Source organism: Salvelinus alpinus, chromosome 5, assembly GCF_045679555.1.
Source record: "Salvelinus alpinus chromosome 5, SLU_Salpinus.1, whole genome shotgun sequence".
Lineage (NCBI taxonomy): Eukaryota > Metazoa > Chordata > Actinopteri > Salmoniformes > Salmonidae > Salvelinus > Salvelinus alpinus.
This window is the reverse complement of record NC_092090.1, coordinates 29,079,702-29,095,794: the sequence shown is the minus strand read 5'-3', so window position 1 is coordinate 29,095,794 and position 16,093 is coordinate 29,079,702. Positions and strand designations below refer to the sequence as shown.

Sequence of the window (16,093 nt, the reverse complement as noted above, 5' to 3'; positions counted from 1 at the left end):
CTAGGCCTGGCCTCTGCTGCAGAGGAGGACCCATACTGCCTGGTCTCTCTCTCTCTGAGCACACACTGAATGACTGCTGAGGTGGGCAGTCTCTCCCTTTCCCAGTGGCTAATAACCTACTGTACTGCTGGGGTGGGCAGTCTCTCCCTACCCCAGTGACTAACAACCTACTGTACTACTGGGTTGCTAAGAGATGGTATGTCGGCGTGTCTCATGAATGGAAAGTCTGTTTTGTTACTGTGGAGAGAGTGTTTTCAAACCCCTGTTCTTTTTTCCTTGTGTGGTTTTTGGCTTTGCCTTTTGCCTCCCTTAGCCTTATATAAACAGTGGAGTTGTCATTGAGTTCAGTCAGGAGGACAGAGGCTGAATTCTGAACTAGCACTGTCTCTGCCTGTGAAAACGGTGAAATCCTGATTTAATAAGACAGTGTTGCCAGTCCAGAGGGCCACAGTTGACTTCTGATGTGATTCATTTCTCATGGCAGCTCTTGCTAGCCCACTCTGTTTTAGGCAGTAAATAAATAATTTAAACCCTGCCTTGCCCAAACATAAAGCTTATATACAGTTGAAGTCGGAAGTTTACATACACTTAGGTTGGAGTCATTAAAACTTGTTTTTCAACCACTCCACAAATTTCTTGTTAACAAACTATAGTTTTGGCAAGTCGGTTAGGACATCTACTTTGTGCATGACACAAGTAATTTTTCCAACAATTGTTTACAGACAGATTATTTCACTTATACTTCACTGTATCACAATTCCAGTGGGTCAGAAGTTTACATACACTAAGTTGACTGTGCCTTTAAACAGCTTGGAAAATTCCAGAAAATGATGTCATGATTTTAGAAGCTTCAGCTAGGCTAATTGACATCATTTGAGTCAATTAGAGGTGTCCATGTGGATGTATTTCAAGGCTACCTTCAAACTCAGTGCCTCTTTGCTTGATTGACATTATGGGAAAATTAAAAGAAATCAGCCAAGACCTCAGAAAACAATTGTAGACCTTCACAAGTCTGGTTCATCCTTGGGAGCCATTTCCAAACGCCTGAAGGTACCACGTTCATCTGTACAAACAACAGTACGCAAGTATAAACACCATGGGACCACGCAGCCGTCATACCGCTCAGGAAGGAGATGGGTTTTGTCTCCTAGAGATGAACGTACTTTGGTGCGAAAAGTGCAAATCAATCCCAGAACAACAGCAAAGGACTTTGTGAAGATGCTGGAGGAAACAGGTACAAAAGTATCCATATCCACAGTAAAACAAGTCCTATATTGACATAACTTGAAGTCCACTCAGCAAGGAAGAAGCCACTGCTCCAAAACCACCATAAAAAAGCCAGACTACATTTTGAAACTGCACATGGGGACAAAGATGGTACTTTTTGGAGCAATGTCCTCTGGTCTGATGAAACAAAAATAGAACTGTTTGGCCATAATGACCATCGTTATGTTTGGAGGAAAAAGGGGGTGGCTTGCAAGCAGAAAAACAACATTCCAACCCTGACGCACGGGGGTGGCAGCATCATGTTGTGGGGGTGCTTTTCTGCAGGAGGGACTGGTGCACTTCACAAAATAGATGGCATCATGAGGGAGGAAAATGATGTGGATATATTGAAGCAACATCTCAAGACATCAGTCAGGAAGTTAAAGCTTGGTTGCAAAAGGGTCTTCCAAATGGACAATGACCCCACGCATACTTCCAAAGTTGTGGCAAAATGGCTTAAGGACAACAAAGTCAAGATATTGTAGTGGCCATCACAAAGCCATGACCTCAATCATATAGAACATTTGTGGGCAGAACTGAAAAAAACACGTGCGAGCAAGGAGGCCTACAAACCTGACTCAGTTACACCAGCTCTGTCAGGAGGAATGGGCCAAAATTCTCCCAATTTATTGTGGGAAGCTTGTGGAAGGCTACCCGAAACGTTTGACCCAAGTTAAGCAATTTAAAGGCAATGCTGCCAAATACTAATTGAGTGTATGTAAACTTCTGACCCACTGGGATTGTGAAAGAAAGAAATTAAATTAAAGCTGAAATAAATCATTCTCTCTACTATTATTCTGACATTTCACAATCTTAAAATAAAGTGGTGATCCTAACTGACCTAAGAAGGGAATTTTTACTAGGATTAAATGTCAGGAATTCTGAAATTAGGCCGATCAGAAGTCCTCTCTGCAAACAGTGCCCAGAACACTATTTATATTCACATTTGTGGTGAACCTACTGTTTACATTACATTTCCATTTTTGTCATTGAGCAGACGTTCTTATTCAGAGTGATTTACAGGAGCAATTAGGATTAGGTGTCTTGCTCAAGGGCACATAGACCGATTATTTTCACCTAGTCAGCTCAGGGATTTGAACCAGCGACCATTCGTTCAGTGGCCCAACGTTCCTAACCGCTAGGTCACCTGCCACCCTAGTTAGCTTGGCTACCTACCACCCTGTTTAGCCTAGTTATTGTCTTCCCATCTAAAACTCTGTTCACCCAGCCCCAGGCCATGTCTGTTGCTTTCAATGCCCTCTTCCACTGCCAGTCCCAGGCCCAATTAGCACGTTTCCATGTTTTCTTTTTGTTGAGTTCTGGGCCCTGGGTATTCAAAAAGGGTCTTAGGGTAGGAGAGCTAATATTGAATCCATTTTGCCATAATAAGATTATATGGACTAGGGGGACCTGATCCTAGATCAGCATTCCTAATCTGAGACTCTTTGTGAATACGGGCCGTGTTCCCTGGTGGTAGTGTCGACCTATGGATTATAAGGTTAATTCAACAAAAATTGAGGTTGGGGGAGCTTTTCTAAGTGAATTACTCATTATATTAACATATAGTTGCATCAGCGCCTGGTATGGCAACAGCTCGGCATCTGACCGTAAGGCGCTACAGAGGGTAGTGCGTACAGCCCAGTACATCACTGGGGCCAAGCTTCCTGCCATCCAGGACCTATATATAATTTTTTTATTTAACCTTTATTTAGCTAGGCTTGTCAGTTAAGAACAAATTCCTATTAATCATGACGGCCTACACCGCCCAAATACGGACGACACTGGGCCAATTGTGCGCCGCCCTATGGGACTCCCAATCACGACCGGTTGTGATACAGCCTGGATTCGAACCAAGGTGTCTGTAGTGACGCCTCAAGCACTGAGATGCAGTGCCTTAGACTGCTGTGCCACTCAGCAGCCCCAAAAATGTCTGAAGAAAGACCAAAAAATTGTCAAAGACTCCAGTCACCCAAGTCATAGACTGTTCTCTCAGCTATCGCACAGCAAGCGGTACCGGAGTGCCAAATCTAGGTCCAAAAGGCTCCTTAACAGCTTCTACCCCCCCCCACCTACCCGAACTACCCGAACTATTTGCTTGACACCCCCCCCACCTTTTGTTTGTACACTGCTGCTACTCGCTGTTTATTATTAATGCATAGTCACTTTACCCCTACCTACATGTACAAATTAACTTGACTAACCTGTACCCCTGCACATTGACTCGGTACCGGTACCCCGTGTATATATAGCCACATTATTGTTATTTTATTGTGTTACTTAAACATTTTTTTTACTTTAGTTTATTTAGTAAATATTTTCTTAACTCTATTTTCTTAAAACTGCATTGTTGGTTAAGTGCTTGTAAGTAAGCATTTTACGGTAAGTCTACACCTGTTGTATTTGGCGCATGTGACAAACAAAATTTGGTTTGATTTGATATAGTATTTGTCCCATTGATAGTTGTTAATGACCTGTGTGGTGTGTGTTTTCTCACTCTGTGTGTAGTTTTGATGAGCTAGCCTGCCTGGGAGAGTCTTGCTCCCTTTCTGAGCTCACCCTGGATGGGAACCCAGTAGCCCTGGAGACATGGTACAAGCAGGCCGCCCTGCGCTGTGTGCTTCAACTCAGACAGCTGGACATGAAACGTGTCACGGTAAGACATACGCTCGGTGGGTGTGTGTGTCTGTATTCTTGTATGTGGTTGAGTTTGCGTGGCTGTGGTTGTGTTTTTGTGTGTATTTTCAGTAGTCATGCAAGGCATAACAACACATTGGCTTGTAAATACTGCATTTTGGCCTTGGCTTGTAAATACTGCAAGGATTCTGTAAAGCAACACTTGACACTACCACATGCTTGATATCCATAGGCATAAAAGCAGAATTGCCTGTCAAACATGATGTCATTGTATTCACAATACATACGTGACACTTGAGTTCAGAGGTTCATGCATTTGAAAGCTGTTAAGCAGGCAGGCAACACCCAGGTCTGAGCTTGTAGGCTACATGAACCCTGAGGTACCACACACACACCTTGCCCTTAGAATATGGAGGAATGGCCCTGCAGCCAATAGGATGGGCAAGTCCTCCTGAGATCAGAATCACAATCTGATTTGTACAACTTTCCACAGATGAGCACTGACTGGTAGTAACATAGTTTGAGATATAACATACTTGCTGTCAGTGCCAAGGCAGGCAGATATAATGTATGAGTAAAATAAGGGTTAAAGCTGGCTGCAGATGTGGAGGAGCTGAACTCCTCTTGCTTTGAGCCAGAATAGAATCAATAGATGCCAGGAAACGGTTACCGTTGCTCCTTGTGGGATATCTGTGTCAACACAACAGACTGGATTTGTTCAGGGGGAAATTAACAGTGTTAATGACCAAAGATTTTCAGCGTTATTTCACCTGATGTTCTAGTCTACTAATTAGTGGGAAAGGATGACAATGCATTATTGATACTATTACAAATAGCCTAATTGTGACAGCACTTAAGGTCCTCTACTCAAACTGATTTGAGCCCTTATTGCCTGGAACTTCCTTCCATCTCATATTGCTCAAATAAACAGCAAACCTGGTTTAAGAAAACAGATAAAGCAACACCTCGCGGCACAACGCCTCTCCTCTATTTGACCTAGATAGTTTGTGTGTATGCATTGATATGTAGGCTACGTGTGCCTTTAAAAAAATGTATGTAGCTCTGTCCTTGAGCTGTTCTTGTCTATTTATGTTCTGTATTATGTCATTCTGTATTATGTTTCATGTTTTGTGTGGACCCCAGGAAGAGTAGCTGCTGCTTTTACAGCAGCTAATAGGGATCCTAATAAAATACAAAAATACAACATTTCACATACTGATTTAACTTTTTTATTACAAAGTATTTTTGATAAAAGACCTTCCCTTATAGCAAACACATTTTGCAAAGGGTATGAAAGATAGCGCTTTGATTCTGGAGCCATTGCAGCATTTTCAGTGAACCATATCAAGGAATCCTTTCTCAGCCGAATCGTCACAGAGTAGCCAGTGCTAAACATCCCCTAGAGCTCAGCTGGCAGTCTCAGATTGTGTCTGCTGGTGCATTGCATGCCGGGAGCTCTGCCTGGCACACCCAAACAGCTGGGCTCAGTTCAGATGAGGCTGCAGCCGAATATCAGACAGACAGATAATCCTGTGATGCAGCAGGAGATGCTGCCTCTCCAACTGGTCCTTCCTGCAGAGGGAAAACCTGCAGCTGACATAACATACATTATTCTGACTGTGCCTCTGTCTCATGTTGAATAATTCAGTCTCGTCCATGAATGGAGCGACACCCTGATTGTGTTATTGACCCTCTTTTCTGCAGGAGGAGGAGAGACGTATGGCCTGCGTCACGGCCCGGAAGGAGGATGAGAAGAAGAGGGAGAGTCACAAGCAGGCCATGCACAAGGTACCTGACTTTCCTTATGTTGACTCTCTGTCCATATTTGTGTTTAACATACTGTACTATACTGTTACTATCGCAGCTATCTCGCCATGTTGACTGACCAATATATTCTCCTGCTCTGACATCAAACTGATGTTAGCTGGTAGATTGTCACATAAGAGGCAAAATTCCACAATGATAAAATAGAATCCAAATAATGTCACAGGTCAGTGATACGGACTGAGCAGACTAGCTGGTGAGAGTTTCAGTCATTAACCAAATATTTCAAATATTTTGTGCCTTTTAATGTGTTATATAAGCTTTTCTGACGGATGCATGTCAACAACATAATTAAGCCATACAGATGTACTTTGTGGAAAGTGCTTATTTGGACAATAACCAAACTCCTTGGCCCTCAATGCTGTTTGTTAAAATGTTTTTACCTCCCAAACATTTCCTGTTTATTCATATGAAGAGCCAAAACTAGTCAAAATATGAACATGCTTATCGTCTGCTAGCCATTAAGGTTTATAATGAGTACAATAGGATGTTAGGTGTGCTTTTGTTTAAACTCATTGCACATGTAACATACACTGCATAACCCCTTGTAGACAGTGGATGAGGATGACTAATGTTGTGGGAGTTAGACTATAAGTGCATTGTTTAAGGAGAGGGCAGTTTTTGATGTTGAACAATGTATCAAATCATGTATATCAACATGTATGATATGCTGTCATATGTCTGTAAGCAATTTCTGTTGATGCTGAGGTACCGGTAAGCAGTTATCTCAGATGATACCTAAAGCGCTCTGAGGGTTGCGCCTCAATGGCCACTAATTCTTAACTACTTGAAATGCACTCTGGTGTTCGCTTGTCATGTAAAGAGGAGTCATCTGCATTTCATTAACCGCCCAACCATGAGTTGATCAATGGGAGCATTTATGTAGCTTGGCTTGGTGTCTTCTGTTTTTTTTAAAAAGTTTTAAATGTTTACATTTTGACAGTTACGTTTCCAAGGGGGCTAAAATAACAGTGACTGTTGCTACAATTCTCAAAGTTTTTCAATCCACTTCAATAGTCATTTGTCTTTTTTCTCCATTATCTTTTCCCTAAGTGTTCCTCACAATAACTGTTCTAACTACAGGGTTTCTAAGTGCTCAGTTCCTCTTGTAGAATATCAGATCCCACCAACCTTTGTTTGAGGCTGGTTATGATTTCAGTTCAAATGACCAAAACATGCTTGTTCAATCATTGTGTATCTGTACTTTACTGTAGGTGTTAGAGAATGCATACTGTACTGTATCTATACTGAACAAAAATATAAACGCAACAATTTCTACGATTTAACTGAATTACAATTCATATAAGGAAATCAGTCAATTTAAATAAATTCATTAGACCCTAATCTATGGATTTCACATGACTGGGCAGGGGCGCAACCATGGGTGGGCCTGTGAGGGCATAGGCCCACCCACTGGGGAGCCAGGCCCAGCCAATTAGAATGAGTTTTTCCCCAGAAAATGCCTTTATTACAGACAGAAATACTCCTCCGTTTCTTTATCTGTCCGACCGGCTGGTCTCAGCCGAATGTGGAGGTCCTGGCCTGGCGTGGTTAAACGTGGTCAGCAGTTGTGAGGCCGGTTGGATGTACTGACACATTCTCTAAAACGACGCTAGAGATGGCTTATGGTAGAGAAATGAACATCAATTCTCTGGCAACAGCTCTGGTGGACATTCCTGCAGTCAGCATGTCAATTGCATGCTCCCTCAAAACTTAAGACATCTGTTGCATTGTGTTGTGTGACAAAACTGCACATTTTACAGTGACCTTTTATTGTCCCCAGCATAAGGTGCACGTGTGTAATGATCATGCTGTTTAATCAGCTTCTTGATATGCCACACCTGTCAGGTGGATGGATTATCTTGGCAAAGGAGAAATGCTCACTAACAGGGATGTAAACAAATTTGAGAGAAATAAGCTTTTTGTGCATATGGAACATTTCTGGGATCTTTTATTTCAGATCATGAAACATGGGACCAACACTTTACATGTTGCGTTTATATTTTTGTTCATTATATACTGTATTGATGTGTGTATTCCTGCCATCCTGCTGCATTGACTGATCCATACTGAGAGATCAGAAAGGGTTCTGAAGGAAGTTTAATTGCCTCTGTGTAATCCAATTGAGCTAGTTGAGGAAAAATGTATAAATGGAATGCTCTGTGAGGGTTCATGTAGTCTCAGAATGATCGACTATCTATCCTGTTTGCCAGCCGTCCCCTGTGTGTGGGAGTGGAGCATTCCATTCCATACCTGTGCGTATCAAAACTGAACTGAATAAAGGCAAAAATATTATGAAATCGAAAGAGAGAGAGATAGCTGCATTCTTCCTTGCTGCAGGGTGGGGGTGGCACAGAACTACTGCTGCTGCCTCTGCTACAGTCAACACGGATTCAGCTGCCGCAGTAATGCTGAGACAGGTTGTTGAGAGATATGGGGCAAATACAGTACAGCACACACAAATTGTACCTTGTTATTACAGACAGAGCCTTTGTAACTCTGGGAGACTAGGTATTGGTAAGATAGCCATGTTTGTAAGTAATGTAAGCTAAGTGACAGTCTATCAGTTAGAATAACATTTGAAGTTTTCTTTTTTGAAGATAAACAGTACATGTGTATTTGTGTTGATAGAGTCCTGCTCATGTTGCGCCTCAGCAGTTCTACACTCAACTTGGACTCAAGTCTCAGGACTCCTCAGTGACAAGCAAGGTAGGTGGAATGTCTTTGTCTGTAGGCTGTAGCAGGAGAGAGATTTCAGTTTCATAATATCATCCTGTCCTCTGTGTGCCCTTCTGAGGACCAATACCAACTGAACCCTCCTCTGTTCCCTGTGTGCGCACGTGTGTGTGTGTGTGCATGCATGTGTGATCGTGTGTGTGCCTGTCTGCGTGCGTTTATGTGTGTGTGCAGGAGAAGCGGCGTTTGGCCATCCGTAATGCAGCACTGCAGTGGGAGGGGGTCAGGGCCTGCCTGGAGCTCCCGGCTCAGAACGGAGCCAAGGAGGAAATCAGCCCTGAGGCAAGCCCCGCCCACAGTCCCGCCCAGACCAATGGCCTTGCACTGGAACCTTCTCCGGATGAGCAGCTCAGGTAACGTTAGGGGGGAGGGGCCGTGCATAGGGGTGGAACTTTGGGCTCTGGAAGACAGTAGTTATAGTTGCAGGACTGTTATAGAGGTATACATAATATGTTTTCTGTTCTGCCAGACGGGTGAGTCCGCTGTCGGCTCCGGACAGGCCAACAGGGGGCAGTGAGACCCGGATACGCTCCACCAGTCGCCCCAACAGTCCTCGAGACCCCAAGTTGGTACTACACCACACCCAGGAATACATACACATCACAGGAGGTTGGTGGCAACTTAATTGGGGAGGACGGGCTTGTGGTAATGGCTGGAATGGCATTGGTGGAAGGGTATCAAATACATCAATCACATGGTTTCCATGTGTTTGATGCCATTCCATTTGCTCCGTTCCAGCCATTATTATGAGCCGTCCTCCCCTCAGCAGCCTCCACTGATACGCATGCTCACAGGGGATAGGATATTGGAATGTAAACATTCTTCCAATGCAAGAAAACATGGTCCCGTTATAATTGTTCACACATTATAATTATTTCAAGTTTAGCCAATAAAACTGTATGGATGGAGCACATTTGAGGATTTTGTTTCATTCTCCTGGGTTCCGTATGTGTCAGATGACTGGTGGCACAATAACTGGGGAGGACGGTTCGTTGTAATGGCTGGAACGGAATTAATGGAATAATATCAAACACATCAAACACATGGTTTCTATATGTTTTAATACCATTCCATTCACTCCATTCCAGCCATTATTATGAGCCGTCCTCCCTTCACCAGCCTCTTGTGGACTGTCTACACTATAAACTAGCATACAAAAGGATATCCCTCATCTATAACGGTTCTCTCCATAGAGACATGGTTCCCTCTGCTTTACACACTCAACATTTCACCCTCTAACACTCGTTAGTCTTTACACTGATGATTTTCACAAAACTACACAGGGCCCCATTATTTAGCTAGCTAACTTTATTGTGAGGGTTAGAGGGTGAGACCTTCACTCTGTGTCATGGCCTTGTTCTCCATATGGCCATTCCCCCAGCCTGGCCTGACCTGACCAGGCTTAGCCCCCGTGCTGCAGTCCCTAACTTTTCTCCTGGAGGGACTGTATACCAGGCCTGTGAGTTATAAGGGGTCAGGCTGAGATGGGCACTGTGGCTGTGTCAACCACTATTATTACATGTTACTTTCTTGCTCTAGGATATGAAAATGTCCCGGAAGCGCAATCCTTCATGGCCCTAATTCCCCTATAGGCTCACTTATAGCAGTTTGTATCGCAAAAGGGGCCAAGGCTAGGGCTCAAGTGATTCACCATACGGTGTGATGTGGTCTGCTTATGTGTAACCTTAACCGGTTTTTATTGTTGTGCACAATTGTCCAATAGGATAAAAGAGAAGAACCATTTTATGGTGTTTTACATCTATAACCTCTGTAAAAACCGTACTGTCCTTTGTCTAAGTGCAGTTTGTCAGCTCTCTGTCTGTTTTATGTAGTTGATGTATGTTTGTGATGCTTGGTATTCATGTCACGGCTGTTGAAAGGAGCGGACCAAGGTGCAGCGTGGTGAGTGTACATTTTCTCTTTATTAACTCAAATGACGCCGACAAAACAATAAACAATACAAAACAAACCGTGATGATCAAAGGCAATGTGCCCTAAACAAAGTCAACTTCCCACAAACACAGGTGGAAAAAAGAGCTACCTAAGTATGGTTCCCAATCAGAGACAACGATAGACAGCTGTCCCTGATTGAGAACCATACCCGGCCAAAACATAGAAATAGAAAATCATAGAAACACAAAACATAGAATGCCCACCCCAACTCACACCCTGACCAAACCAAAATAGAGACATAAAAAGGATCTCTAAGGTCAGAGTGTGACAATTCACTCCTTTGGGTGTCTTACAGTAGATATCTTACAGTAAATATGCCCATGGGAATATTCCTATTCCTGAAAGTATAAAAGAGGAGATGATAGATGGACTGAGCAGTGATTTATAGATGTGATGTTCTACAGGTATGACCTTCTATCATCCCATGGTAAGGGATTACCAGCCTCTGTGGAGGTGTGAATTTGTGAAAGCTCCATTAAGTTAACAATCAATGCATGAATTATTTGCTTTCTCTCTGGATTGATAGTCTGTCCTGGTCCGGTATATTCCTCCTTAATCCTCAAAGACAGACGGGGTTCTTCATTCCCACACGCTGGGCAGAGCTGCAGAGCTGGGCCTGTCTCTCTCTGTCCTCCACATCTGGTTCTGCTCTGGGACCGGGGAGGGGAGCAGGGGGACCCCCTGGTGTGGGGGGTTTTCCTCTCTGAGAGATGGGGTGTCTGGATGCTGCACTCTGCTCTGTCCCCACATCGCTTCTGAGAAAAAATAACAGCTGGCGTCCGCATAATTAGATCCATTAGCTCTGGATATGCTATTTGTTGTTCCCTGGGTGGGACCGGCAATGTTCACATTCATCACAAAAAAATCAGCATGGGATAGTTCACACGTTACTGCTGCTGCCGTATGAAGACACATGGATCATCGTCTTTGTAAGAGCATGTGAGAGAGGACCAGCTAAAGTCCTGCTGAATAATTAACAACCACATTAACATGAATAGATGTGATGGAGCAATCTGCAAGTTAGTTGAATCGTTTGATTTCACTTCCCTTGAGAAACTAGTTTAAAGGAATGTGCCCAGTGAAAGTCATGCACCTCGTAACTTCAGAACACTTGTCACACAGAGGCATGAACCTTGGCTAACCTTGTGCAATTATACCTAGTTGGCTAGAATTGGTGTATTTATGCTGTAAGTGTTTATCAGTATAGTCAATGGCCTTTTCAAGCTCCCCTTTCCACATCAAGCTGGAGTGGTAGATGATATGTGTTGACTGAAATGGGCCCCTGCCCCTCAGCAGGTAAAGGGAAACATGTGATGTCATCTCTGTTTGGCATTAGCAGCCCGACCCGAGCTGGAGAAGAATTAAGACAGGAGCAAATGTTGACAGTGCATTTAGAATGGAGGAAGGAGCGAACCCCTTTTAGTGTGTTAGGAGAATGGTTGTCTCTGTGAGTGCTTAGTGAATTTTGTGTGTGTGTGTGTGTGTGTGTGTGTGTGTGTGTGTGTGTGTGTGTGTGTGTGTGTGTGTGTGTGTGTGTGTGTGTTGTGTGTGTGTGTGTGTGTGTGTGTGTGTGTGTGTGTGTGTGGGAACAAGCTTGTTTGTGTGCCCGTCCGACTACTGGATAGTAGCCGCTGTTTTATATTCCTTTGTGAGCAGACTAGAGGAAGATTTATTTGTTCTCTGTTCCCTTGAGATATGACAGGAGGGAAGAGTTATTACCCAGAAATCCAATATTGGGGCTGGCCAGAGAGTTGGAGGGGAGACATCAGTGCCCACATGCTATGTATATATTCATTAATACAGAGGCACGCTGGGTCTCCAAGCAGGTGGAGGGGCAAGCACATCAATCTTCAAGTTCTACTTATGATGAGAGAAGGAAGTGTGGGAAAGAGCGAGAGAATCTGATGCCACCACCACAATAAACCACAATAAACCAACACTTCAATAAACCATAACACTTCATTCAATAAATGTTACATCTACATCATGCCAAAGATACACAGAAATAGCCTGGTTCCAGATCTGTGTCTATATTGCTTTATTGCAGACACTGTACAGATCTGCTACCATGCTAATAGAGAAATTGCTTGAACAATTTAATTTTTCTTTCAGTTTAGAAAATGTTGAAAGGTTCTTCTCACATCATGACAAGCTAAATAACCATGTTTCTTATGTGGTGCTATCATACTGTAGCTAGACAATTGGAGACACATGTAGGCTCATCTAATACATGTCAAATTGATGGGTTATAGCTGCTCAGAAATGACAGACATTGTTTTGAAGCTCCTGCTGGATTAGGTCCAGATAATTGAATTTTAGTTCAGAGCTGCTGAACACATCAGGAAACGTTTTCCACTGTTAGACTTTCCTCAGTTTGATCATCTTTGTGTCTCCTCTTCCTCTAAGAGGCTATGAGGGCACAGAGGGTTTCAGGAGAGGATTTGGAGGCACCTGGCAGTCTATCAAGAGTGATTACCAGGAACAATACATGACACAGTGCAGAGTGGGCTGATGGCATGCTTCCAGACTTCCCCAGAAAGGGATGAAAAGTTACCATCACTCTTCTTTACTCTATCTACATGTTACCCAGTGTCTCCTCTCTCTCTCTCTCTCTCTCTCTCTCTCTCTCTCTCTCTCTCTCTCTCTCTCTCTCTCTCTCTCTCTCTCTCTCTCTCTCTCTCTCTCTCTCTCTGTTTCTCTCTGTTTCTCTCTGTTTCTCTTTCTCCGTCTCTCTCTCTCTCTCTCTCTCTTTCTCTCTCTCTTTCTCTCTTTTTCTCTCTCTTTCTCTCTCTCTTTCTCTCTTTCTTTCTCTCTTTCTCTCTTTCTCTTTCTCTCTCTCTTTCTCTCTCAATTCAATTCAAGGGGCTTTATTGGCATGGGAAACATGTGTTAACATTGCCAAAGCAAGTGAGGTAGATATTATACAAAAGTGAAATAAACAATACAAATTAACAGTAAACATTACACATACAGAAGTTTCAAAACAATAAAGACATTACAAATGTTATATTATATATATACAGTGTTGTAAGAATGTACAAATGGTTAAAGCACACAAGTTAAAATAAATAAGCATAAATATGGGTTGTATTTATTTTTAGTCACAAATCTTGCTGCTGTGATGGCACACTGTGGAATTTCTCCCAGTAGATATGGGAGTTTATCAAAATTGGATTTGTTTTCAAATTCTTTGTGGATCTGTGTAATCTGAGGGAAATATGTCTCTCTAATATGGTCATACATTGGGCAGGAGGTTAGGAAGTGCAGCTCAGTTTCCACCTCATTTTGTGGGCAGTGTGCACATAGCCTGTCTTCTCTTGAGAGCCATGTCTGCCTACGGCGGCCTTTCTCAATAGCAAGGCTATGCTCACTGAGTCTGTACATAGTCAAAGCTTTCCTTAAGTTTGGGTCAGTCACAGTGGTCAGGTATTCTGCCACTGTGTACTCTCTGTTTAGGGCCAAATAGCATTCTAGTTTGCTCTGTTTTTTTGTTAATTCTTTCCAATGTGTCAAGTAATTATCTTTTTGTTTTCTCATGATTTGGTTGGGTCTAATTGTGCTGTTGTCCTGGGGCTCTGTGGGGTGTGTTTGTGTTTGTGAACAGAGCCCTAGGACCAGCTTGCTTAGGGGACTCTTCTCCAGGTTCATCTCTCTGTAGGTGATGGCTTTGTTATGGAAGGTTTGGGAATCGCTTCCTTTTAGGTGGTTGTAGAATTTAACGTCTCTTTTCTGGATTTTGATAATTAGTGGGTATCAGCCTAATTCTGCTCTGCATGCATTATTTGGTGTTCTACGTTGTACACGGAGGATATTTTGGCAGAATTCTGCATGCAGAGTCTCAATTTGGTGTTTGTCCCATTTTGTGAAATCTTGGTTGGTGAGCGGACCCCAGACCTCACAACCATAAAGGGCAATGGGCTCTATGACTGATTCAAGTATTTTTAGCCAGATCCTAATTGGTATGTTGAAATTTATGTTCCTTTTGATGGCATAGAAGGCCCTTCTTGCCTTGTCTCTCAGATCGTTCACAGCTTTGTGGAAGTTACCTGTGGTGCTGATGTTTAGGCCGAGGTATGTATAGTTTTTTGTGTGCTCTAGGGCAACGGTGTCTAGATGGAATTTGTGGTCCTGGTGACTGGACCTTTTTTGGAACACCATTATTTTGGTCTTACTGAGATTTACTGTCAGGGCCCAGGTCTGACAGAATCTGTACAGAAGATCTAGGTGCTGCTGTAGGCCCTCCTTGGTTGGTGACAGAAGCACCAGATCATCAGCAAACAGTAGACATTTGACTTCGGATTCTAGTAGGGTGAGACCGGGTGCTGCAGACTGTTCTAGTGCCCGCGCCAATTCGTTGATATATATGTTGAAGAGGGTGGGGCTTAAGCTGCATCCCTGTCTCACCCCACGACCCTGTGTGAAGAAATGTGTGTGTTTTTTGCCAATTTTAACCGCACACTTGTTGTTTGTGTACATGGATTTTATAATGTCGTATGTTTTACCCCCAACACCACTTTCCATCAATTTGTATAGCAGACCCTCATGCCAAATTGAGTCGAAGGCTTTTTTGAAATCAACAAAGCATGAAAAGACTTTGCCTTTGTTTTGGTTTGTTTGGTTGTCAATTAGGGTGTGTAGGGTGAATACATGGTCTGTTGTACGGTAATTTGGTAAAAAGCCAATTTGACATTTGCTCAGTACATTGTTTTCATTGAGGAAATGTACGAGTCTGCTGTTAATGATAATGCAGAGGATTTTCCCAAGGTTACTGTTGACGCATATTCCACGGTAGTTATTGGGGTCAAATTTGTCTCCACTTTTGTGGATTGGGGTGATCAGTCCTTGGTTCCAAATATTGGGGAAGATGCCAGAGCTAAGGACGATGTTAAAGAGTTTTAGTATAGCCAATTGGAATTTGTTGTCTGTATATTTGATCATTTCATTAAGGATACCATCAACACCACAGGCCTTTTTGGGTTGGAGGGTTTTTATTTTGTCCTGTAACTCATTCAAGGTAATTGGAGAATCCAGTGGGTTCTGGTAGTCTTTAATAGTTGATTCTAGGATTTGTATTTGATCATGTATATGTTTTTGCTCTTTATTCTTTGTTATAGAGCCAAAAAGATTGGAGAAGTGGTTTACCCATACATCTCCATTTTGGATAGATAATTCTTCGTGTTGTTGTTTGTTTAGTGTTTTCCAATTTTCCCAGAATTGGTTAGAGTCTATGGAGTCTTCAATTACATTGAGCTGATTTCTGACGTGCTGTTCCTTCTTTTTCCGTAGTGTATTTCTGTATTGGTTTAGTGATTCACCATAGTGAAGGCGTAGACTCAGGTTTTTCCGGGTCTCTATGTTTTTGGTTGGACAGGTTTCTCAATTTATTTCTTAGATTTTTGCATTCTTTATCAAACCATTTGTCATTGTTGTTCATTTTCTTCGGTTTTCTATTTGAGATTTTTAGATTTGATAGGGAAGCTGAGAGGTCAAATATACTGTTAAGATTTTCTACTGCCAAGTTTACACCTTCACTATTGCAGTGGAACATTTTACCCAGGAAGTTGTCTAAAAGGGATTGAATTTGCTGTTGCCTAATTGTTTTTTGGTAGGTTTCCAAACTGCATTCCTTCCATCTATAGCATTTCTTAATGTTACTCAGTTCCTTTGGCTTTGATGCCTC

The 16,093-nt window shown here is 42.7% G+C and overlaps 1 protein-coding gene across 1 annotated transcript in view; it reads left to right on the top strand.

Moving 5' to 3' along the window:
* The window catches only part of LOC139575853 (leucine-rich repeat-containing protein 49-like), an 80,640-nt gene that overhangs the window by 28,315 nt on the left and 36,232 nt on the right, over positions 1 to 16,093 (top strand). Inside the window, exons 10-14 of the mRNA XM_071401225.1 lie at positions 3,772 to 3,919; positions 5,605 to 5,688; positions 8,356 to 8,433; positions 8,635 to 8,813; positions 8,930 to 9,025. Coding sequence (XP_071257326.1) covers positions 3,772 to 3,919; positions 5,605 to 5,688; positions 8,356 to 8,433; positions 8,635 to 8,813; positions 8,930 to 9,025 — 585 coding nt within the window. The remainder of the gene's footprint in view (positions 1 to 3,771; positions 3,920 to 5,604; positions 5,689 to 8,355; positions 8,434 to 8,634; positions 8,814 to 8,929; positions 9,026 to 16,093) is intronic.